The 24637-nt window shown below is 43.1% G+C and overlaps 1 protein-coding gene across 1 annotated transcript in view; it reads right to left on the bottom strand.

Annotated features, from left to right (window-relative positions):
• Nucleotides 1–8399: 8399 nt before the first annotated feature.
• Nucleotides 8400–24637, bottom strand: part of LOC129106751 (neurexin-3b-like) — a 270033-nt gene continuing 253795 nt past the window's right edge. The window contains 4 exon segments of the mRNA XM_054617965.1: nucleotides 8400–9057; nucleotides 9059–9461; nucleotides 9463–9553; nucleotides 19624–19702. Of these exon segments, the coding sequence (XP_054473940.1) occupies nucleotides 8569–9057; nucleotides 9059–9461; nucleotides 9463–9553; nucleotides 19624–19702 (1062 nt within the window). The 3' untranslated portion in view covers nucleotides 8400–8568.

The raw sequence follows: 24637 nt of genomic DNA, 5'->3' as shown, positions 1-24637 counted from the left end.
ATAAAGTATTTCCTAGCTAAGACATTTGAGTTTTAGTGGTGCGACATAATTAAATGATTCAATTTAAATTCATTAACCGGGACAACCCAGGCGGGTGTTGTGTATTTCTGTTTCTCCTGCCAGGACCGAGCTAGGAGTCATCCAAATAAACCAGATGGATGTTTTTAAAAGTTAAATATAACCAGGCAACTCAAAGAAAAACAGATTATCATTGGCTGGCTAGAGGCAAAAGGCCTGATGTGGAATTCAGTATTGAGTTTGCAGAATGTTATTAGGAGAAGAGTCACCTTTACCAGCAACGCTGATCCTGCAGCAGTTTTAAAAAACTGCAACCACATAGTTATTTTATTTTCGATGATCCTGATAACGTGTCACTTAGCGCTGACTTTTTCTGCACTTGATCTTTATCACTTAATGCATCCAAACCCTCTCATGCACAGGTTGAGATGTTATGAACTCAAACACAGCACATCTGCTTCGAGCAGTCAGACAGCCTCAAAAATTATCTGCCACCATCACACCATCAGATCGTATTTTACAGCCGGTTTTGCTGCAGTCACCTTCATAGCAACAGAAACGCTTTCAACCAGATCCCAACCTGCCTCACTTTCCATCTGGTCTGAACAGACAGGGCTGGGGCCGGCCCCTGGGCTGTGCGGGGCCCCCGGGGAGTGGAGCCGCTGCTGAGATACTCATTGCTTCATTGGGATTCTCACTGGATCCAATCACACTGTCAAGCTTGGATAGGAGGCCTTTCTCCCTAGTGTGGAAACAGCACACACACTCAGAGGTTTGAACACCACTCACAGACGGAGACATACAGTATGAGTGTGTGCAGACACATAGACACGTACTGGTGCACCCTTCACCAGCATCGTCAGTCTCGTATGCCTGTTGATGCTCCGGACTGCAGAGCAACAGCAGAGCAGTGTTTTGGTGTGCAGCTCAGGCTCTCTGCTCTCATTTACTGCTGTATTTCACAGCCCGGTCTCATCTGGGGAAACTAACCTACTTGAATTTTCAAATTTTTGTTCCACTTCAGTGATAATCCATTCAAAGTTATGCTAATATTACTCTAATGTCAGTAAAATCCACAACTAGTGGATGCACTTTGCCAAATTGCTCAAAATGACAGAACTTTGGACTGTTTGGACTTTGGTGTTTGTGGAGTATTCTTTTACAATACTTTTACCAGATGCGCACTAACATGTATTATGCATGCATGGCAATAAATATCCTGGAGTCTGAGAGTGTGAGCTGAGCTGCCAGACCTGGTCCCTAGATGGCACTGTGTCCACTAGACGAGGACGCAGCCCGGCTGTTTATCATGCAGCTGTGACAGCCTGTAAAAGCTTTTGTGAGTGGAACTGAAGATTTAGAGCCGAGATTAATGCATTCATATCTTGGCAGTTAATTAGGGCTGAGGAGCTAACTGAAGGCCATGGCCGCTGAGTGAGGGAGAGCGAGAATAAGAGGTGTGCTCCCTGCAGGCAGACACAAAAGTGAATTAAGTGCACATATATACACCTGACTGTTCTGCCAATGTATCACTGTGTGCACACACTGTGACATGAATATGAATAGGTAACCCACACGTGCAACCACCATGACATTTCTTTCTGTGTGTGTGTGAACTTTGATGTGGCTTTGGCGTGCCTGATGTGTACCGTCTTGTCATTTCCTCCCGGTGACACCCAAGTGGAGGCACGCATTGCTGCGTGCTTGGCTGACATCTCGAAGTGGATGGCGACACACCACCTGAAGCTCAACCTGGACAAAACCGAGCTACTGTTCCTCCCGGGGAAGGGTTGCCCGCACCGAGACCTGTCCATCACCATTGATGATGCCGTGGTGACGCCAACTCGGACTGTGAGGAATCTGGGTGTGACCCTGGACGACCAACTGTCGATCTCAGCAAACATTGCATCGGTCACACGCTCCTGCAGATTCCTCCTCTACAACATCAGGAGGATTCGCCCCTTCCTCACTGAGGAGACGGCGCAGGTGCTCATCCAGGCTCTGGTCATCTCCCGCCTGGACTACTGCAACTCACTACTTGCCGGAGCCCCGGCGTCGGCCATCAGACCTCTGGAGCTTGTCCAGAAAGCTGCAGCACGTCTGGTGTTCAATCGCCCCAAGTTCTCTCACACAACTTCCCTTCTCCGTTCTCTACACTGGCTCCCTGTAAGAGCTCGCATCCAGTTTAAGACTCTGGTGCTAGCCTACAGGGCAGTGAAAGGAACAGCTCCTTCCTATCTCCAGGCCTTGGTCAAGCCCTACACCCGACCACTTCGCTCTGCTGCCTCGGGGCGATTGGTTGCCCCGTCGCTCAGAGGTCCCTGCGGCCGATCCACCCGGTCACAGCTTTTTCTGTCCTGGCCCCTCAGTGGTGGAATGAACTCCCCACTGACGTCAGGACAGCAGAGTCGCTGCCCATCTTTAGGCGCAGGCTGAAAACTCACCTCTTCAAGAAGTACTACCCTGAGCCTTCCTCGTAGCACTTATTGCACTCGCACTTATTAGTTGTTGCACTTATCCTATTCGTAGTAGTTTGTAGCACTTATCATATTCGTATTAGTCTGTTGCAATTATTGTTTTCGTAGTAATTTGCCTCTGCACTATACTTTTGCTCTGGTTTATGCTTTAAGATGCTTGTTTAAGAAAGGAGATGCACTTATGACTTCTGGTGACTAGTAGTTCTCTTGAATACCTATGTTGAATACACTTCCTGTAAGTCGCTTTGGATAAAAGCGTCTGCTAAATGACTGTAATGTAATGTAATGTAATGTACACCCTCACACACAGAAAAAAGAGACACACACACTTCTATTTGAGGTTTGCTAATGTTTGTATGTGAGGGCCTTTCATAATGCTGGAGTTAAGGTCAGCGGGCTCATATTTTACCTGTCAGGACTGGTCACCATCACCTTCACAGCTGCTGTGCTCCAGTCCATGGAGGATACAGCGTCTCTCCTGAATCTTTACTGGAACCCCCCAAAAAGCTGGCTGTCCTCAATCTATAGAGGAGGAGGCCTACAATGCTACAGCTGTAGACGTTCCCAGGGCTCAGATTTTTACAGCAACGAACACAGGCTTCATCCGTAAGCAATGACGGAGCTGATGTGTGGCTCATTTGAACAGAAAAACATGCCATAAAGTGTTTTTTTTGTAAGTAGAATTTACCAGTTCATTAGTTGAAGTAAAATTTCATGAGGGGTCAACTGTCAGCCTTTAAATGTGTGAAGGGGAGCTGAGCTGCTCCCTTGTTGCCGTTCCACACAGCCTATACGGGTGAAGGCAGAGCTAATGCAGTCAAATACACACAGAAATCCATTTGTAAAAGCCATTAGCAAATGTAAATTGTTTTTCTGTCAATTAAGATATGAATTATCCAGCCGACATCAGCAGGATTGATGTAATCTACTTCTACTAATTTGACTAAAAGGAAAAGTAGTTGCTACACATAAAATCCAATCAATAAACTTTGTCAGCCAACAACTGTGTAAGCCAATGGGTTGTGAATATCAAATGGGTGCGCTTCCTCCGCCGGCACCCTGATGGTGTAAATCTGAAAGTGACTAATGGTGGGGGAAAACAGAAATGCCTCACTGTTTCAGGCTTTAGCTAAATGTACACAGTTCTTGTTTGGGGACTTGTATTCATTATGATCATATTATTAATTGTTTATTTGTTATGCGGGAAATGTTTGGCTAGCCTATAATGCTTTTATGTATTTTCTGTTCCTTCTGGTGGTGATTTATGCTGCAATTACCTTCCCTGGTGCTTGTTTTGTTTCTCTGTTCTCTTGATGTTATTGTCGTGTTAAGTGCCTCATAGAATTTGCCTTTAATTTTAATCTGTGCCCTCTGCACCGTGGAAAAAGCCCTTTTATACTTTCTGGATGTCTACCACTGCATTTCTTACTATAAATAAAATAAATATAAGTAAATATAAGTAAATATGCCGTAGATTTCTGGATTTTTGAGATTTTGTGGTTGTCTGACCAGCTTCCTTTCTTAACGTATGATCTCACAGTTAGACTCATATTCATCTTCCGCTGTGATGTTGTGAAGAAAATTGATCGCTAACAGATGCTCCTCGTCATAAATCAGCTGTGACAGTTGAGATATAAAGGCAGAGAGGTTATAGAATTGAAAACTGCAGCTCCAGGCTCAATTTACAAAAGACCAGATAAATATTCAGTGATGTAAAAAATGGCAGCCAGCTCAGAAAGGAACCAGAGCAGGCAAACAGCTTCACGTGCCTTATGACTGGAAGATATCTTCAATGAGAACTTGACATGGGTATTCTACCCTACACAGTGACCAAATCAAAACTGAGTTCAGACCTGCATCTGACTCTTTGACATCTGTTTTACCATTTCAAGATATTGTAAGTAAATAATTCCTGTGAAAACAGCTTATTAGATCTGCAGTTAGAACAGAACAGAGTTAAACGCAGTAACTGCACTCTCTGCCACAGAACGAGGCATCTTAACAGCTAACAGCTAAAAATGATACAGCTTATCAAGTCAGATAAAGTTGCCCCAACTAAAGCTAAAACTAAATTATCGTGCTGATTTTTCACATGCTGTTATCTCTAAATGAAGAACTGATATCTTCAGAAAGTTAGTTATTCCACAAATAAAATGAGGCAGCAGCTAATTCCAATGATGGAGAACAAAAACAGCAAAATTCCTGCTCGCTCAACGACAAGTTGTCAGTAGCTGCCATCTCCACTTATGACTGTAGAGGAAGTAATGCTATAGGCTGTGGTTAAACCTTTAAATCAAATATTAAATGTATACTATTGTTAATTAAAGTATTTCATGTAGATTTCATTATAAATAGGAATATGTATATTATCTAAGGGCCCTTTCACATCCACGATGTTTGGTGCAAGCTTTCAAACTTTTCAGTTCCAATTCCAACAAAAAATGACCGGCGTGAACCCTCCCCAGGACCAAACAGCTGAACCTGGTCCGATAAAAAGAGGTGGTCTCGGTGCGGATTACATGAATCAACGGTTCGGTTCATTCCAGGGTAAGAACGACCAATTACAAATAGTCCAGGCAGGCTATCATTGGTACAACAACACAAAATGGGCTGCAGTAGCAGATGAGCAGACCAACTGTCAGTCGGAAAATCTCAGCAATTCTGACGCTTTTCAATTATTTTCCAGGAGAATGCGAGAGAACAACACCACCTGAAGATCTAGAGACTGTGGCGGCAGTTTATGAAATGGCTGCTGGTAGTTATGCCATAATAATGTTACAAATAAACAAATAAACAGTTCAATCATTGTTCTCCATTCATTCACCCTATGCTAGAAGGCTACCCTCCCAACTGACAACACGCCGACGTCACACATACCCTCATCTACAAACCAATCAATGACAGGAATGGCAGGCATGTCAATAGTTCTTTACTGCACTTAATAAGTGCAATGTGAAACCAAATCGAACCAGATCCAATGTAGGTTTACAATGTAATAACAAAGTGAACCTTGGTTTGGACTTTCAGCTGTGAGAAGTTCCTTAGTAAAAATGGAAAATGAAGCTGAAAGAACATTTCTGATTCTGTGAAGATAAGAAGTAGAGTGCAGTAGTATGTAGATTTTAAAGCGGTGATTGTTTTGGGTTAAATTATCACCCTAAAAAGGTATAAATAGAGTCATTACAAACCTGTTTTTATGGGGCTCTACTATGTTCACAAGCTGGTGTGGAATGGTCTGTAGAGCTGAGAGGAACTGCAGGGTGATCATTCTCTGTGGGTTCATCATTACAAGTAACCCCGTTCACATCATGTTTAAATGTGTTGACATAAAAACATGGATTACTTACGGCTCACTGCCTCGGTAGGGCAGTGTACATACTGCAGTAGGATGAAGAATGGATGGAATATCATTGCTTGCAAAAGAATGTTGTTTTCTTACACATTAACTTTTTATTGTGTTGACTTATACAGAATTCTTTCCACACATTTGCGATGGAGAAAAAAAAAAAAAAAAAGAGTGGTGAAATGCGTGTCTGGCTACAAAACAGAGCCTTTATGAAACAAATCCCTGCTGGCCTTCTCGTTCTCATTGCCTATGGCAGGATGAATGAGTTCATATGTAGTCGTTGTGCCAGCTAGATATACTCACACACGCCGCTCTGATATCCTACATCAATGGGCTATTGCAAGTTAATGACCAGCTCTGTGAAGGGCCATTTGCACAAAATATGGACAGTGTAAAAACGAGCTGGGGAAGCAGGTGCTGCAGCCATTGAGCAGCTCATAACCCGGCCATATGGTGGAGGAGAATCTCATTTGGCTGTGCACTCTCATAAAGGCCTGACTCTAAAGAAACCAAAATCCATTCCTCTGCTGTTGTGAAGACTCTGGACCCTCTAATAGCCGTTTTCTCCTTCCGTCCTTTTTTTCTCTTGTTGCATCGCTGAACAGTGTGTGAATTTGCATAATGATCTATAGGTAAATGATAGTTTTGCGCTGCTCTGCTCTGGACTTAATTTGAATGGAAATGATAGCACTTTTTGGTATAAAAGGAATCATTGAAGCGACAGCAAATGGATGAGAAATTGTGGTTGGGTGAATGGTTTTGGGAGTAGATGCTATCTTTCTCTATCTACTCGCTGCGTCTCCTCCCGCATTTACACCCCAACATGGATGAGTGAGAGAAAGCCAAAAAGTTTGGGAACAACATTTTTTATTTCTGGGAATTGTTTGGAGTCAAAGGAGCATAAGACAATAATAATTAACTGGTCGAAAAAGCCAAGTACCAACACAAAAAATCAAAGTGAACATACACACCGACTGATTTTGCATGAAAATGAGAACAAATAACTTCAGCAATAAATAATGACATAAAAAAACAAGATATTGCTGGAAAGAACATCATACAAATTAGACATGAAATTAAGCTACACAATAACAGAAAATAACAAATGCAAAAAGACGAGTTGAGCGTACGAGAACATGGACTTCAGAGTTTAAAAAAAAAAAAAAAAAAAAAAGGAAGAAAGGAAAAATAAATAAAAACACCTGTAAGTCAGTAAGGTGCTAGCAATAGCTCTCCAAATCCATCAAAATCTGTCTTCATTCTCTTCTTCTATTTTTTAAAATTTCCAATAAAAAAATAAATAACATGATGAAATTAATTTCAGAATAAGGAGGAATCCCTTCTACACGGTTTGAGGGAGTTGTTTTCTAATTGATTGACAGCTTCCGGTGAAATATTCATGCGACTGAAGAGGAACACCATCCAGAGAGACTACACGTCTAATCTAACAACATTTGCTCTCTGCCTAAACAAATGTTCCTTTGCACATCATTTTTTATCTCCAGGCGTTCCTGGCAAAGTAATAAAAATAATTTCTTTGTCGTGTTGCTCAAGCAGTAAAATCAAATCAAATGGTCCGTCTATACAAGAAGATGATTTTTTAAAAAGTCAACAGAAACTTGAATCTTCTGTACAATATTCACCTGTGAAGCACAATGGCTATAATGTAATAAAATATGTAAACATATTTGCTGTTTTTGACACAGTTGTCACACTGGAGTAACTCTTTAGTCTTGATTTTTCCTTTTTTAAGATTGCAACAATTTAATCTCCTCTGGACACACGTTATGATAATGCATTTTGCAACAACATCTCAGGAGGTGGACAGACAACTGGATAAAAAAAATCATATCGGAGATTTAAAATTCCGATCAGAGAAATAACAATGCATTGTGCATTTTTCCTGGTGGATCCACTCTTACACGCTTGAACGCCATCTGGAATTTGGTGGCCATGCATAGCAGTCTGAACCTGAACTGAGACGTGAGGGAGGGAGGGAGAAATATTGAGATACATGACTGTATCACATCCTGCTCAGGACTGCCTAGTCAACCCTGACTGGACATCATCCTTCAAAAAATCCAATAAATAAATAAATTACTTACTAAAAAAATAAATAAAAAACAAACAAAAAGTAGAAATAAAAAGACAGTTGTAAGTACTCATTTACTTTAGCTCATATCGCATCCATGAAAGCTACATTTAATGAAACCGTTCGTAATGAGAATCATGTTTTGACTTCCAACTTTCCCGACAATCATGGTTTTCTTGAGGTCCCTCACTTACACAGATGCCAGCACCACGTCACATACACCTCGCATGCATGCTCAGAATGGCTGAAATGACAGTGATCGTATTTTACAGGGTTACAATGGACAAGGTCGTTAGAACTGTAAGCATCACACACCTCTTGACAGTAACAGGGGGTCGTGTGGACGTTGATGTTACTCACACTGCCAAATGTCTCCAGCAGGGACTCATTAAAAAGATCCACGTTGCGTCCCGGTGAAGCTGTACTGCATTGTCCCTCTGTAATGCTTACGATAGTAAGTGTGCTTCCATAAGCCAAAGTTCTTTTGTAAATGTTTCAGTGACTCAGTAAGTCTTGAGTTCTCAAGAGATTTTAACCTTTTTAAATCACAGTTGCCAATATGGTACTGTCAAAATGTTTATAACTGTGTTCCAAACAGTTTATTTTTCTATGTGTTGGGAAATGACTTTTGATTTCTATACATAATATTCCTTGTCCTTGTCTTTCGGTCTCTTGCTACTGGCGCTGCCTTTGGTGCTGCCGCTAGGCGTTTTATCCTTCACCACAGCGCCATTGGTTTGCGCCGAGTTGCTGATGTAGTTGCGCGTCTCGTCCACCTGGTAGGAGCCCTCGTCCCTGTTCCTATACTTGTACATGGCGTAGAGGAGGATGAGGATGCAGAGGGCGGCAGCTGAGACAATGCCCACCACCATGCCCGTGGTACTGCTGGATTCCCGGATTACCTCTGAGGCCCCCGGGGGCACCCGCCGCACCACACCAGGCACTGTGGGCAAGGCGGCAGGCACCGTGCGCAGCATGGGCGAGGTGATGAAAGGGCCCCGTGGCTTGGTGCCGTCCAGTTCGAAGGACGTGGGCAGGGGCAGCAGGACTATGTCCGGCTGCGGGGGCTTTACCTCGCGGTTGTTCATTTTCCCGGCGGGCAGCTTGGGTGGCGTGTCCGAGGGGGACCGCCGCCGGCGGCGTGCCCCGGGGGTTGGGCAGAGGCGAGGAGGGTGTAGTCCTACCTGCCTCAGAGGCTTTGCTAGGCCTCAAGTCCTTGGCCTCCCACTTGGGCGCGAGGGCTTTGTAGCCGCCTTCATAGGCCGATGTGGTCAAGATCTTATCTGTTACCAGGGAGAAGGTGGTGTAAAAATCTTCATCGTCAGTCGGGGGCAGGCTAGAGTCGAAAGCTTCGCCAGAGCCAAACCCCGAAATCACCATGCCATCATCATCATCATCATCACCATCATCACCACCATCACCATCATCACAATCATCGCCGCCTCGGTCCGACAAGCAAGGTACCCCCGCCTCAGTGGCCATGGCCAAGGATTCTTTGGTGGTCTCAACAATGGTGAGGACGGGCGGAGGGTTGGGGGAGGGGGATGAATGGAGAACGGGTGGATACAGAGGGGATGTCTATGGGGTCCTCGACTAGCACGGGGATGACTAGCTCCCCTCCTGGAAAGTGAAAGAGAGAAACAGACGGCCGTCAGAGAGAAGACAGTCTTCAGTCAGCAGAGCAAGAAGCAGCCAAACACCAAATGAATCCATAACCAAAGAACGTATAAAGCAAAGCTCAACATAGGGAGGAAATGAACTGAAGAAAAACAAGGAAAAGAAAGAACGGAAAATACTGTACCAGTGCAAAAACAAAGAAACTCAGAACCAAACAAGACCCAAACTGAAAAGAAAACAACAGCCATATATGAAGTATACATTGCATCAAAAGGCTTTGAGGGATGCACCAGGGTGAGCCACATTAAACTGACTGCACTCACTAGCTCCTACTCATCCTGCATGTTCTCAGATAGCAGTATGCTCCATCAACACTACATTTATACTGCACTATGAACCAGTCATGGATATCAGATGTTATATGTGCTTCATGAATATTCATGAGTTACTGTATAAAAAGTGTGAATGATGTGTAATGCCACACAAACGGTGGTTTCTGATATTGATGCACATTTCTCCACATAAATGACTAGTTCAGCCCTTTAAGAGGCTTGTTTTATTTATCTTCAAGTGCAAATCCTTTTTAGTCCGAATGAGCACCAACAAATGCGCTCTGTGGATAAAAAAGAAGCAGATGGTTTTAGCATTTGTTTGCAATGCAAGTGCAAGCCAGTGGGCCTGAAAGCAGGATAACAAAGTCTGAAATGAGAAACTGTTGGTAAGGTGTTTCATACAGCAGCTGAGAGAGGTGCTTTTTAACCCTGTTGACCTACCCAGTCGAAAAATACTAACTGAAAAATGACAGAACTCAAAAGAGAAGTGGTAGTGTTTTTTGACTGGAAGTGCGCCAAAGTCTAAAAGACATTACCTTGAGCCTCTTAAAAACCTGACTGGCACTTGGCACCCTTCTATAAGAGGGTCACACACTGATCTACAAAAGAAAACTGTCTCAGCCGGTCACCGCTCACAAGTCATAAGAAATGTCGGGAACATCATTAGTGGGCTCCCCTATTTGCCCTAGCCTCTTGCCTTTTGAGCCCTACAGTTACCACGATGGCACAAAGTCACCGGGCAGTTCAATCACACCTGAATGTTTGCTGATGTTTGGTGGGAGAATGTCGCTTGTGTTCTCCATTCATTTTGGAGTGAAATCTATAAATCTGTCTCCTACAGAAATACGTTCCTATACAACTTATCTGCATTCTCAATTACATTTTGAGGGAAACATATTGACTCCTGGATTACGGTATCAAAAACCAGCAAATGTTTTAAATTCAACCAAAGCGGAACAGAAATGCTAGGAAACTACAAATGTTTATGCACAAAAGTACGTTTTTCATGTCATTTAAGGACTTGAATTTTTATTAGTCAACATTGAGTTTTGGTTTCACACAGGACTCAGACAGCGGTCTCCTGGGTGATCATGTGTGTTAACCAACCCATCCACCCTGACCTCCTCCATCAGTGCACATTTGCAGACGTAATTGTGATACGTCCCACAAACGTAATCCAGGAGAAAATGTGTTTCCCTCCAAACGTGATTGACTTTGCAGTTTTACTTTATAGGGACTGATTATTTATAAGACTTACAGACCTGTCTGTTTAAAGACATTCCCACAAGCACTCATTCTAATAAATCCATTTAGGAACACGTGATACCACACGCTTTACTTGTTAAACCTGTTGTTTGACGACTACAAAGTGTTTGAAACATTCAGATGTCTATTGAAGCTGCTTATCCTCTTGCCAAAGTGGCTTGTTTGTACATTGCAAAGGCTCACAAACAGGGCACTATAAAGAGATGCAAACCTTTTGGAACAATAAAGAAAAGAACACAACAGAACAGAAAAGAAGGAAACCAAAATAATAATTAAGGCATTGCAAAAAGATTTCAGAGTTAGGGCAAACATTGTAAAAAAAACATTCACAACGTAAAGCCACAGATAGAGCTATCCAGAAAGGGATTAGTAATAAGTAAGTAGAAAAAACAGGTAAAAACAAAGTCAGCTCGGAAAATCATAAAAGCCTACGAAAAGAAAAGAAAAGAAAAGAATCGAAAATAACAGTTTTCAAAGGAAGAAAGCATACCATCAGTTTTTTCAACTTACATCAACAAATTGCCCGCATGATTTTGGCAGGAAGAAAACAAAATTTACAAAAGAAAGTTGTGTAAGAATGCCTCTGGACAAGTCAGGTTAGTTTCTTTTTAAGCAGTTTCTGATTAATTAGTATATATTTCTCTTTTTAGACAGGATGGCACAGGGAGGCAACAACACATACATCCACACATCATGACATGAAAAATATTCCTCACCTCAGCATAACTTTTTTTTTGTTCTTTCGATAGTCATTTAATTTTTATATGAAAAGAAAGTGTATATCTATAATTCTTGCTTCGATAGATAAGTCTCTCCATAAATATCTACAGCCTGATTAGATGACTCTCTTTTCTTTTTCTTTTTTTTTTAAACTTCATTTATGAACAATTGGATGACATATCTTACATATCTTAGAATCTCTACGTAAAGGGTTTGGGAGGAGGGAGTGTGAGACGGGGTGGGACCTATGAACATACTAGGAAGGAAATGACATAGATGGGGGTGAACGTGTACATCAGTTGCCATGTCCATGTAAAGGCGGCACGAAGCGGTCGGGCGGCATTAGAGCTTTTGGCTGTAAGGAAGGGATGGGGATATACAAACAATGAGCATATACATGCCCATCTACAAAAGAGAACAGCACTCTCAACACTGACAGTTTTACAAACCCTAAGCTGCAACTTCTTTTGCCATGCACAAAATTAATCGACTCATTCATTGACTAAATCCAAATTTCAATCAGAGGTAGCCATCAGATAACAGGAAAATATTAGAGAGTAGCATAGAAACAGTTTGGAACACTTTTCACAGATAGTGGTGAGGGTCTACTTAGGAGCTGTCTTCTCTTTTTTCTCTATGAGGACATGAATTTCAAATCCCAAATGCAGCTGCGTGGGTTTGACAGCCAGTCTTAAAAACCTCCTGTTGTTTGTGAAGTAGTCATTCATTCATAGAGAAAAGAGGAAGTTTCATTCTAATTAGGGAAGAAATCATCAAAACGTTGGCAATAATGGTTCTTAGCAAATTAGCAGATAGTTAAAATTGAACATTTTCAGAATAAAACATAGATACACATATATGTGTTTGAACATATATGTACAAAGAGAGAAAAAAATGAAAACAGAGTAGCAAGCAAGAAAGAAAGGAAGGCATTAAATTTCTCACACTATCAAAGATGAACAACCAGAAAGCACACACTGAGGCAGACAAAGAGGAGGGGGACAGTTTGTAGGCAAAGTGTCGCCACCTTCATTTAACTAATAATAAAGACTTTATTATTAGTTACTTCTACATTTCTCTTGTTAGTATTTTAAAACACAGGACAGGGCGTGCAATCTGGATGTACGTCAGAGAAAGAGAGGTCAATCAGACATGGTTTTATTTTGGATTTGAGTTCCACTGTAAGAAGTTGGGTTAATGCATGCTTAAGTAAGTTGCATTTAGGGAGAGTAATATACAATAACAATACAGCAAGCCATTGGACAGGTAGGGGAAGGGGCTTAAGAAGGGGTCAGAGGTAAAGGTCACTGCCACCAAGGGCTGTGGGATGTTTTCTCAGGTAGAGGACCCATTCATCAGCAGTGAACAGGGGAAGAAGGTGCACCATGGGTGATAGATAACCAGCATTATGTAGCATTTAGGCGCACCGAGACTGCTAATTAATCAAGAGGGGAAGTAGAGTGATAATTAATGAGCTCATTTTTATTAAGTGTTTAGATGCTTTGCATTATGCACATTACCAACAGCCTTCGTGTGACAGATAAACCCTGTGTTGGCAAAGAGTTCCACAAGAGGGCTCAGGGTGGCGTCTGTCTTTGTGACAGGCACATTAGTGTTCAGAGATCAGGGTTTGGTTCCTCCTCTGCAGGCTGGTTACAGAAACCTGGTGCATTACGCTAAACTGGGTTACGCGTTATTGAGGAAATAAGGCGTACTATTGTCTGACACTATATAGCGTTTTTGACTGCAGTGTGCCTCCTCAGCTAACAGCTACTGATCACGTTGCATAGCTGGGATAATAATCCACTAACAGAGCTAAATACCTCTTCTTGGTAAATAAACAATAGCAGCCCAGAGTAAGTGATTTTATGTGTGGATTTATTTATTAGACCCTGCCCTTGTTGTCTCGGCCTTGTTTGCATCCTTTCACTCCGTTCTAGGCTAACAGCTTTCGGCAACTTTTAGCTTTGCACTATATCAACAAAACACTTGGATGGTAGGGGAACCGCTGCTAGTCAAGGCTCTCCAGTCAAGACAGTGCAGAGGACCTTGATGTTTTGGTAAACACTTTAATCCTGTGTAAGCTCTTGCACAAGCGTTGCACATCTCGCTGCGTTTCTGGAGCAGACAAACACTGCGGTTTCTAATGGGTTTGCTTAACCAGACTGCATTTGTTTTCCCGCATTTGTCAAGATGGATGAGATTTTATTCTAAGCCTCCGTCTCCTTGGCAAACAAATCTCTATTCCACTGTTTTCTGTCTTTTCTAAGCAAAAGAAAGTTGGGACTTCAGATTAATAGGAAATTATTAACGCCCGTGCCTACAGAGTAGCATTTTCATCAACAGTAAAAAAAAAACTGATCCAATCTTTTTCAAACCACAAAAATGAGAGCATGAAACAAGACTGGATTTTCCACCCGTTCAGCTTTTCATTAATAATGATAAAAAAAGGACTGCGGCATGCCTGTGCCGGCTTTTGAAGAGGAATTAAGTAAATGTAGATATTTCTAAATGGCTGATTGACTGACTACCTCAGCAGCTTGGAGACTACAGATGCAGAAATCTCAGAGCAGCAGTTTCTCTTCTCTTCCTCCAATCCCTCTCTCTTTCCCTCACATCTCTCTCCTGATCCCCGTGTCCATCCAGCGTTTGCTGAGGCTTCTGAATGGAGGTGAATCCCGACGGTGTGTCGGGGATTTCACGATGCTACACCATAAAAGCGGAAAGCCGGTGCACCAGCACCGACCATGGATGTCAATGGGATTTCAACGCTGCAAATTGTTGGCGAGTCAGTGGTTTGGGGCCCTGAAATCTCATTGTGGCTGTGCACATTGTGCCCAGACACCTGCTGTAGCAGATTCATTCACTTCTACCCACCACAGCTAGAGAGCTGATTACCAGAGAGCCAGCAAAACACAGATCCTCGGCATGGACACACTTTAAGGGACATGCCAGAGATTATGTTGGTGCCCTGTGCAATGGCTGAGCTTTCTAGAAACATGTACCTTAAGAAGCTGAGCACTTTACCCTGTACCTGTACACACCACTGCCAAGAGGGGTCCATCAATTTCTCACTGATGGACAATAATTTCCATCCCAAAAAGGTGGAAGATGTACCATTTACAAGCGGTGGTCTGCCTGGTCTGCCCTGTACGGATGCATGAACCATCTTGGGCTGGAGGAGGGGCTTCCTGAAGCCGCGGCACATGGCAGGTAGCTCTTAATCTGTCATCATGTGGATGGGCGCAGTCTGCTGTGTTAAATTGGCGTCTCCAGCAGGCGTGGCGACTCTCCTCTGTCAGCCGCTCGATTTGCTGTGCAGCTGTTAGGCTCCTCTGCACTAGGTGGACGTGTGTCAGCTGAATAACCTTTAAACTGATCTGAGGCCTGTGTTGAAGTGACAGCCAGCCCGATGGGGCTTGACGGAAGCCATGGCGGACGCCACAAGGTAACCCACTGATCCGTCCCTATCATACTTCATTCTGTACCCCTACACGTGTCGGGGCTCTTCCAGCAATCAAGAAATCTCACAACATCACATCCATGCTTCCAGCCGAACATTAATTTGATCCACACACTCTCCACTTTACCCACCAAGGCCAGAGAGATGAGGAGAGATCTATAAATATGTTTGATCTCTGCTCCACTTCATCAAAGGCTGATAGGGTAATGGTGCATGCTGGACCATTTAGGGCCCTTTTATTAAATACACAATCTTTTTACAATCTATCTGACTGTCACAGAGGGCAACAGTTGCCCTGTTTGCAGAGATTTGTGGGGAATATCTTCTTTAGAAAAAAGACAGTTTTGTGAATTGTGTAAACAGATGGGAACAACATACCTGTATGTCTATGTTCAGTGGCAACATTCTTTTAGTGCAAGAAGTAAGAGGAGGCTGGTGTGATGGTGAGTGAACAAAGCATACGTCTATCAGAAACAGTCATCTATGGATTCCTTTAACAATGAGGATGATCACCCCTACCACTAAACCTGATGTTTTGGCCATTGCTGGTCAGTGCAACAATGACATATTACCATCTCAAAAAGTTGAGATATCTAATGTGTTAGCAAGCTGTAGTTTAACAGTAGTAGTAGGCATAAAAACTAAGCTGATGAGAGTGAACCTAAAGCTATTAGCCATAAAAAACAAAACAATGAGCTCCACACTCCTGAAAATAACTGCAGTCGGGTGATAACTCTCTGTAGGTTTGTCACTACTTGAGTAACTACCAGGTAAACGCTGTTCGTTTCCTGGGTGAGACCAAAAAAAAGCTACCCAAGTAGTTTTGTTACATAAACCTTAGTGACGCCAAGGGTGCCTGACCCAGGTCCTTCTGTGATGAGTTGGAAATGAGAACCGGTTGCCCTGAAACAGCTTACCGGCATCACAAGACTAAATAGAGCAAAGCGACCAATTACATTGCAACATCCGTCTTTCCTCTGCTCCTACAGGTCTAAATGTCTGCTCTGTCATTCTGTACCTGTTCACTATTAGCATTGGTTAGTCGTAGTCTACCTTGAAGTGAGCTTACTGACTAATATTATGTTTGAGGCACTGAATGTACAAATCAAACATTTCGCATTTGCACTTTTGCATCAATCACTAAAATATAATTACATATTAATCACATAAATTGCTCAGATTACACGGTAACGACAAGCTGCAACTCTGTTAATCGCTGTGAAATTAAATGATGAATTGAACTGCTATTTGCTGTTCTCTGAACTGAGCGACGCATGTTTTTCATCAGTGATTTCTTGGTGGTAGTCTAAGTGAATTCCTGCACATAGTGACACTCTGATTGTAAGCCAGACTTCTAGTGAAACGTGTTCAGGTCCTTATTCAGAGGATTGTCCAGAATCTCTCTGCACACTCCTTATTTGCCCTCTTGTGGAACTCTCGTGGGATAAAGGGAGAAGGTAAGGTTTAACAGTTTCATTAGACAACACAACCACGAGACGACCACGTACAGCAGACAGAGACAGGCTGTTTGGCAGACACAGACGGAGCACTGACAGAGACAGCAGGCACAAGCACAAACACAACACGCCTCCGAGGGAGGAGCGGCCGCGGGGCTACAGCGGCGACGCAGGACCGCCGCTGTAGCCCCGGACACAAACACTGACATGTAGTAGAAGCCAGCTGGGGGTTAGCCTGAGACTTATGGGTGGAGAAGAAGCAGTACACAAAATGGATGCCAATCATATCCATGCAGAAGCGAGGAAGTGGGAGGAGAGGATTTTAAGTACGTCTACATAGCTGCGGTACAGTCCAGTACAGTGTGCATGCCACAAAGGCCTTCTACTTGGAGCAACAGATAGAATAGAAAAACAGATATACTTTGTGGCAGTAAAAGTCTTTTTATGCCATCTGCATTCAAACAGACATGTATATGCAGAAAGGCTAAAGGAAAGAAGGTGGGTGAGTCGGGATGGAGGGGTGGGGGTTAACGCTCGGGAGGGGAGACAGGGAGTCATTCTTTCACACACAACTTTCTTGAGACAGAATGGGGTTGCCTGCACAAGGCCAAAAAAAGGATGATGGCAAGAAAAAGATTTTGTTGCCGTTCATTTCCCTACGTTGTATCGAAAATGGAGAGAAGGATGTTTCTCTAGAAGCCATATGGCACAAAAAAAACAACTAAAAAACAAACTTGATGAGGAGGAGGCTTTGAATTTTCCAACCACCAAAAGTTCATGCGGCACAAGATGAGGCAAAAACGGGAGGAGTGGCTTTATCCTTGCTTGGAGGATGGAGGAATGATGATGAGGAGGACACCAAAGAAAACAAAACAACCACAACAAAACAAGAAAAAAAATCAACCCAGTCAACCCGCCTCGGCCCGTAAGAAAAGAAAAAACTGAAATAAAAAGCTCAAATCTTAAGCAACCCAACAGCTGGGTCCAAATCGATACAGAAGAGAGATGTTCATATGTGCATCACAGGAGGAAACAAAACAAAAGAAACCAACACCATGTCATGCAGCTGTTCATACGATTGGAAGCAGAGCACGGAATGAGGATATGAATTTCTGTGTCAACATGGTGAAATGTACAGTATGTATGAGTGTGTATGGCTACATATGTTGCCACTATATGAGGGGAGGGTACCATGTTCTCTTCAGTAAAAACTTCTTATGCTACGCTTCCACTTTTGAGAATACTTGGGTTTGATAGTGTGTTAATGGAACGGGAAAAAAAGCGGTATGAGCTGAAAGAATGTGTCCATTCAATTTCAATAACCTCTGATTAAAGAGAGCGACTCATGCTTTTAGATAAAGAACCTAAATACTGCACAGACGCCCGGAGAAAATGACTTTCTCTTCATATTGAAAGCCATAAGCGCAAGGACCTAAATGTGGGCATAATTTTAAGGAAACAAACGCTATGATAAGGCATGATAAGGCTTCAAAGACAATGATTGGAGGAAAAGAATATCTACTAAAGCACACGGAAATACCTCATTTCCCAGAAAAATAAATAAATGACTTATTATCTGTTCTCCGAGCAGAGATAACAAAGTGAAAGGGGCAAAGCGTTGTTTCAATTAGGGCTTATTATCATCAGTAAAAGTGGACACATGCATGGTGCCAAGATGAGCTGCATTAGGCAGATTAACGTGGCATCAATTATTCTGCTGTGATGGCGTGACGGAGGACAGTGAAGCAATCAAAAAGCCTGCGCTGTTTTAAGGGGAGACACTCTTTACATACTGAGCCAGCTTCGATATCACTCTCCTGGTTCACTCCATACCATTAGGATGTATGCCAACTGCCCCTGGGTATGAGTGTGATTGACAGTTGCTTGTTCAAAAGACGTCCAAACCCAAGTTGCCTCAAAATAACCACTCATTTCAAATCTGCAGTTATATTTCCAGCTGTGATTTTATTTTCAAACTCCACTGAGTGAATGTCTTATCACTTTGATTTAATCACAAAGTGATGTGGGTGTGTTTATGTGTGTGTGAAGGGAGGAGGGAAGAGAGACGATGCGCACAGAAATTCGAGGATATCTGTTCTCTATTAGAATGTTTCAGGTAAGGCAAGCCTCCGACGAAGGAAACAGAGGTACAAACGAGGATAAAAAGAGGAAGGAGAAGGGAGGAAGAGGCTCTGTGCAGTTAGTCTGCTACATATCACAGTATCTATGCTGAAAGCATCTTTGTTCTCGTAAGAATCTCAAAATGTATCCTCTGTCAAGAGAGACGCACACACACGCACAGCAAGAGGAAATCAACCAGTACAGGACAGATACATTTTGAAGCATCAGTGCAGGCGACATGGGGCTTGATACTAATTTCGTACTTTGTTGAGTAAAGTTTTGCTCTCGACCGAATGCTGAGAGAACAAAATTAGTATCAATGCTTTGTCATGTCTGCAACCAGTGGCCCCATAGCTAAGTGTAACTTTTTTTTAGAGATGAAAGGTGTGAGCTTTGACTGAAATAACTGCGTACACGATGTATGCATTTACATTTAACTTCCTACTGAGAGCATGCTAACGATATAGGAACTTAATTCTTACTGCTTACATCCATCTCCAAAGAGTTGTTTAGACTTTAGACCAACACTGAGAACCCCTCACGCTAGTGATGATTTCTCACACTGGCTACTTTTCTGAGGGCTTTTTGAAGTTACACTTGGAGCTCCCATGGGACATGATGCTAAGAGGAGAGGCTCCTCGGTAGCAAATCAAAAAAAGATAAGGAGAAATAGACCAGGTTCAGAGCAAGCACAACTTGACACACCCATCCCACCTGCATGTCCCGAGTCGCACTCTTCCAGGTCCTCGTCGTCGCTGGAGCACTCCGCCGATGAAACGATGTCATCCGTCGTCTGCAGAAAGAGAGAGACACACATTCAAACAGGTGCACAGGGAGATGTGGTAGGCCCGGGCGGTACAGTGAGTCCTCAGCTTGCACACAGCCATTCCATTCAAGGATATCTCTGCGCACACAGACCTCTCCGCCTGTCCTTCGGCTTCCATATATCACTTGGAGTCAATCATATTTCACAGTGTTTATCATTCTTCACTTTATGTGCTTTCCACCTCCGCAGATAATTGTTTTCCTTCACCCTCCGCGCTCTGCCTCCGATTATTTATCGGCTCTCCTCCTCTGTCGTCCGCAATCAATGGCCCCACCAAGCCCTCACAGATCAACACTGTCCTGGCTTCTGATTTGTGCTAAAGGGTGCAGAAGGAGTGGGAGGGGGGATAGGTTGGGGCGGCAGTCTTGCTAGCTACACCCGGACCAGGGATGGATTATCTGCACCCTCCAGTTCCCACAATTCTGATTTATCCCCACCCCCTTCCCTGCGTTCGGCTCGACCCATGGAGGACAGAGGGGGGGAGGTTGTATTTCAGCTGTGGAGCGCTGGGCAGCCAGCGTTTATTAGAATGAATCAGCGGGGCGATAAAATAAGCCCTGTCACCAAGCAGGGTTATGAAATCAGAGTGCTGATTGAGTTTTCCAGTCCTGGCCGAGGGTGTGGGGCTCTAAATATCATTGAGTTTGACAGACTAATGAAACGCGCCCCCATGCTTGGGCTGCTGCTTTCAACAGGGCCCCGAGAAAGCTGTCTGCCTCTACCACGCACGCACGCACGCACGCACGCACGCACGCACGCACGCACGCACGCACGCACGCACGCACGCACGCACGCACGCACGCACGCACATGTTCAAAATGTCTACCAAACCTCACTGGGAGAAAGTGGATTTTTCAAAGCATATTCCTAATGCGTGGTGTGATTATGCGTGATGGACTGTGCTATTTTCTGTATCAGTACATTTGATAATGTGCTAATGCGTGTTTGTGCTGGCATGCATAATGCACCACATAATGTACTGTACTCCAGCATGAGGAGGCAAAAAAAAGGAGCAAGAGGGGAGGCTGGAAACTAAATTGCTGTAAAATATGGCCCCTTGGTAAACATGACTATTTATTGAAGCCACATTACAGGCGTAAAAGTCTTGGTTATTGCTGAAAGAGGGTTATTGCTTGTTATTATGATAGCGGGCAGATGTGGGAGGCAGGGACACAAAGAGAGATGAAAAACCTGAGCCACTTCAAAGTCTGTTACAGCAATTTCTACCCGAGACCATCTCGCCATAAACCAGCATCAACTGAAAACACTGCCTGCCTCTTGTCCATGCATGCAGCATTTCTCTGCAGATGACGCCGATAGCATCGCAGCACAGAGCCAATATTTCTGTTATTAGGATTTAGTGAACATTTTTGGAAGAACAGAGATTCACTTGCTAACAAAGCACACCTTGTGTATGCGTTTTCTCTATCAAGCCCCTCTTCAGACTTGCACATAGTCACTTCATTATGACTCGTTACATGGCCAGTCTAACAAGAGTCGAATGTGAATTGAATCACATCAGGTTTACATGCACATAAGAACAGGTCTCTAAACATAATGTTGACAAAGAACCTGGGTTCTGGGATTAGAGAAACCTAAACTAACATGGTTTTATAAGTGCAGGTTGATGTACAGGCAACACATGGTTACAGCATCCTCGGCAAAACGGATATAATCATCACATCATCAATCTCCCCAAAGGCTCACAGTAACCATGCAGCGATTCACAACATGTGAGCAGAAAGGAATATAATGAGAGACACGTTTGGCTTTAACTGTCAGACTGCAGGCTCATACAGACCGAGGATTTTAATATTCCATTAAAAAAACATATATTAGGGCAGTGGCTACCCAACCTTCTTTTGTCTGAAGTTCCTCCACAGCTGTATAAATAGAGCCCAACCACCCCTTTATCTTGTTCCAGATGTGTTCCTTTGAAGTGATTTTAAACTGGATGTAATTTCATGTAATTTTATGATATCAAAGTGGATTTTGTTGGGGTGCCTCTGCAGCTTAGATGAAACCAGCACTGTTAGAAATTCCACTGCAACATTCCTTCAAGGACGGACATTTCTATGACTGTGTGAAAGAAGGTGTATGGCAGGCTAATGAATGTAATGAAGGCCAAATAGCAAAGCCTTTAACCCTGAAGTAAGCCTCGTGTGGGACTCTTTATAATCTCTTTACGTGATGGCATATAAAGCCCTGCTCAGCAATTAGATCTATTCAGAGAGAGGACTGACTGTCTCAGTTTATGTATTGTAAAAGTCGAATCTAAATGGTAGAAGGACAAACTCTATTGATGTGTTCCCTTTGCATTTGATTGAAAATCATCATCTAGGACTCGGAGTAAGAGACCCTCTAATCGAAGCGACTCTGATCCACTTGTAGAAATTGAAGAGGGCTTTTGAAGTGTGATGTTTGACATTTGTAGATACACTAGATGTGCGCCTGATTCATTTTCATAAACATAAGATGTATCTCTGTCACAATAGTTCAGACTGGAGTGCTTCTGATGAAGGGCTTAGGGTGCCATTTTTCGTCATTTGGGCTAATGCAGAACCAATGAAGTGACACGAAGCTCATAGTCCGCCCATTGACGTCAAGGAGAACATATAGCATTAGGCTGGATGGTGTATATGATAAGGCAGCTCACGGGGCGGAAAAGGCATAGGCAGCATGTGCGTGCAGCGGGGGGGCGCCTACAGCGGGGTATAGCAAAATGATGCGCTTGGCCAGCGGGAAAACAAAAACTGATTTCACAGCTGGGGAAATCCAATTCTCTGTCTAAATCTCCATAACACAGAGTGGGATATATTTTGGCAGCAAAGTGATTTCTTTTTTGGTGTAATTATGCTCAACAAACGTCCTCATAGTCATTTTGCAGAGAGTCTGGGTGGCAGGATTTACAGCCTGGTTTGTTGTGTGTGTGGGAAGCTTGAATATGTATGCACATGCCTTCTACTTCCTGTGTGTGATGAAAAGCGTGTAATACACGATGATTTCAGCGCATAAAACCTCACAGGCTATGTGCATCATGCCTGATTATCCTGATTTCTCTGCCTTCAAGTGACGCTCAAATTCCTAAGCCCACAAACAAACACCACAGCCAAATCAATAGCCAGACTTCATTAAAACAGAATTTACCTCTGACCACTTCAGCACATCAACTAAAAGGATCACAGCGGAGATCGATGGCGATAGACAGCCTCCTTGGGAGACGAATCTCAAAATACGCAGCTTTTAGTTTCACAACTGACGGGACTGACACAAACAAAATGGAGAATGTGCAAAGATGCTGTGCCGTCTCTGTCTCCACTAAGCTTCCATTGGGTTTAATCAGGACTTCTGGACTAGCCAGCAGCAATGCAGAGACCATTAACGGGCGGAGCTGCAATTACCGCAGCAACTGAATGGAGTGCATGCTACATCACCAGTCAGGCCTGACCTCAGAGGGAACAATGAGGCTGCAAGATTGATTAACAATAAACCTGAAGGTTGGGAAACCAACACTTCTTTTATTAAACACTTTTACCAAAGGAAAAACAAACAAAGAGCACTGTGCCTGTCCAGCACAGATCATATAGTTCATATTAGGCTGCAGTACAACTAGAGTTGTAGCATTTTTAAGTCCTTAAACATCACAAGCTGATACAGCACTTAGACAGAGTATGTTCTCATGTCCATACTGGCCCTGAAGAGATCCCTTTTCAAATATGATTCAGATGCTCTTCGCAGTCGTCCATCTCACGCATGTCTGACGAAAGGATGGATTTTTAGTTTAATCAACCCGGCTGTCGACACACGCCAAGCAACAGCTCACATTTCACTCGTGCATATACACATGTTTCTATGCCTCAAGTCTATTGTCTCCTTCTGCATATAGAGTGATTGTGTGATGGGTCACCTGAATGCAGCCTGTGTAGACGCTGACGGAGGACTGAAGCTTCTCTCTGTTTATGTACTGCATTGCTATGCAGACAGTTTAGGCCCTGTGATAAACATTCACCTCTTTGTGTCACTTTCGCTCGGCAAGGAAACACAAAGAGGACATTTCTTTACCTTTGGAAGATACCCACAAAATTTGACTAACTCAGGCTGCTGAAGCCTTTTATTAGCTTAAGCTGAAATCCATTTTACACAGACAGAGGGTTGCTGCGTTGTTCCCCAGGACGTGTGGAGGGACAGTCTGGACAGTAGGAACATTTAAAGAGACCGATTTCAGGGTACATACCTCATGGGAGTGTTGCATCAACATATTAATGGAAATATGTGAACTTGTCCTTAAATTACCACATATTCAAAACATTTCGGCCATGAGAGCAGCTTCTCTTCATAAGCTCTCAGTGACAGACGCAGCAGCCGCTGCACTGCAGGCTGCCACTGACGGATTCCTTAAAATCCACTATTCAATACAGCCGAGCCATACTGTTCTCACTTTTAATGTATCAAGCAAAAACACAATCCTGCATATAGAAAACTCAAAGCAGAAAAAATGAGAAAAAGACCATTAGTCTCGAATGTTTTTTTTTTCCATTGTTCCAAACTATTGTGCTTAATTACTGAGGCTTTCTATCTAAAAGTGTTCCTGCAGGAGTGCACTCACACCTTCTCTTCACACCTGTGGCTAATAATAACTGTGACTGAAGCCCCTTCAGACTTCACTGTTACATTTAAAAAAGATATTACACACTATCAACTTGTGGGGAAATGACATATAGTGAGCTTATTTTTCTCCGGGTGCTTCTAAAAATATACCGCCATTTAATTTTGTGCTTGCGGCCATACTATTCAAACTGAGGCTGTTTCAACATGGAATAAAAACTCTTCAAAAACCAGGAGCAGCTGCTGAATCTGCAGCTGTGGCTATGGACGAATATTCTGCCGAGCATGACGGTGATT

This window comes from Anoplopoma fimbria, chromosome 18, assembly GCF_027596085.1.
Source record: "Anoplopoma fimbria isolate UVic2021 breed Golden Eagle Sablefish chromosome 18, Afim_UVic_2022, whole genome shotgun sequence".
In the NCBI taxonomy this organism is placed as follows: domain Eukaryota; kingdom Metazoa; phylum Chordata; class Actinopteri; order Perciformes; family Anoplopomatidae; genus Anoplopoma; species Anoplopoma fimbria.
This window is presented reverse-complemented; position numbering and strand designations above follow the sequence as displayed.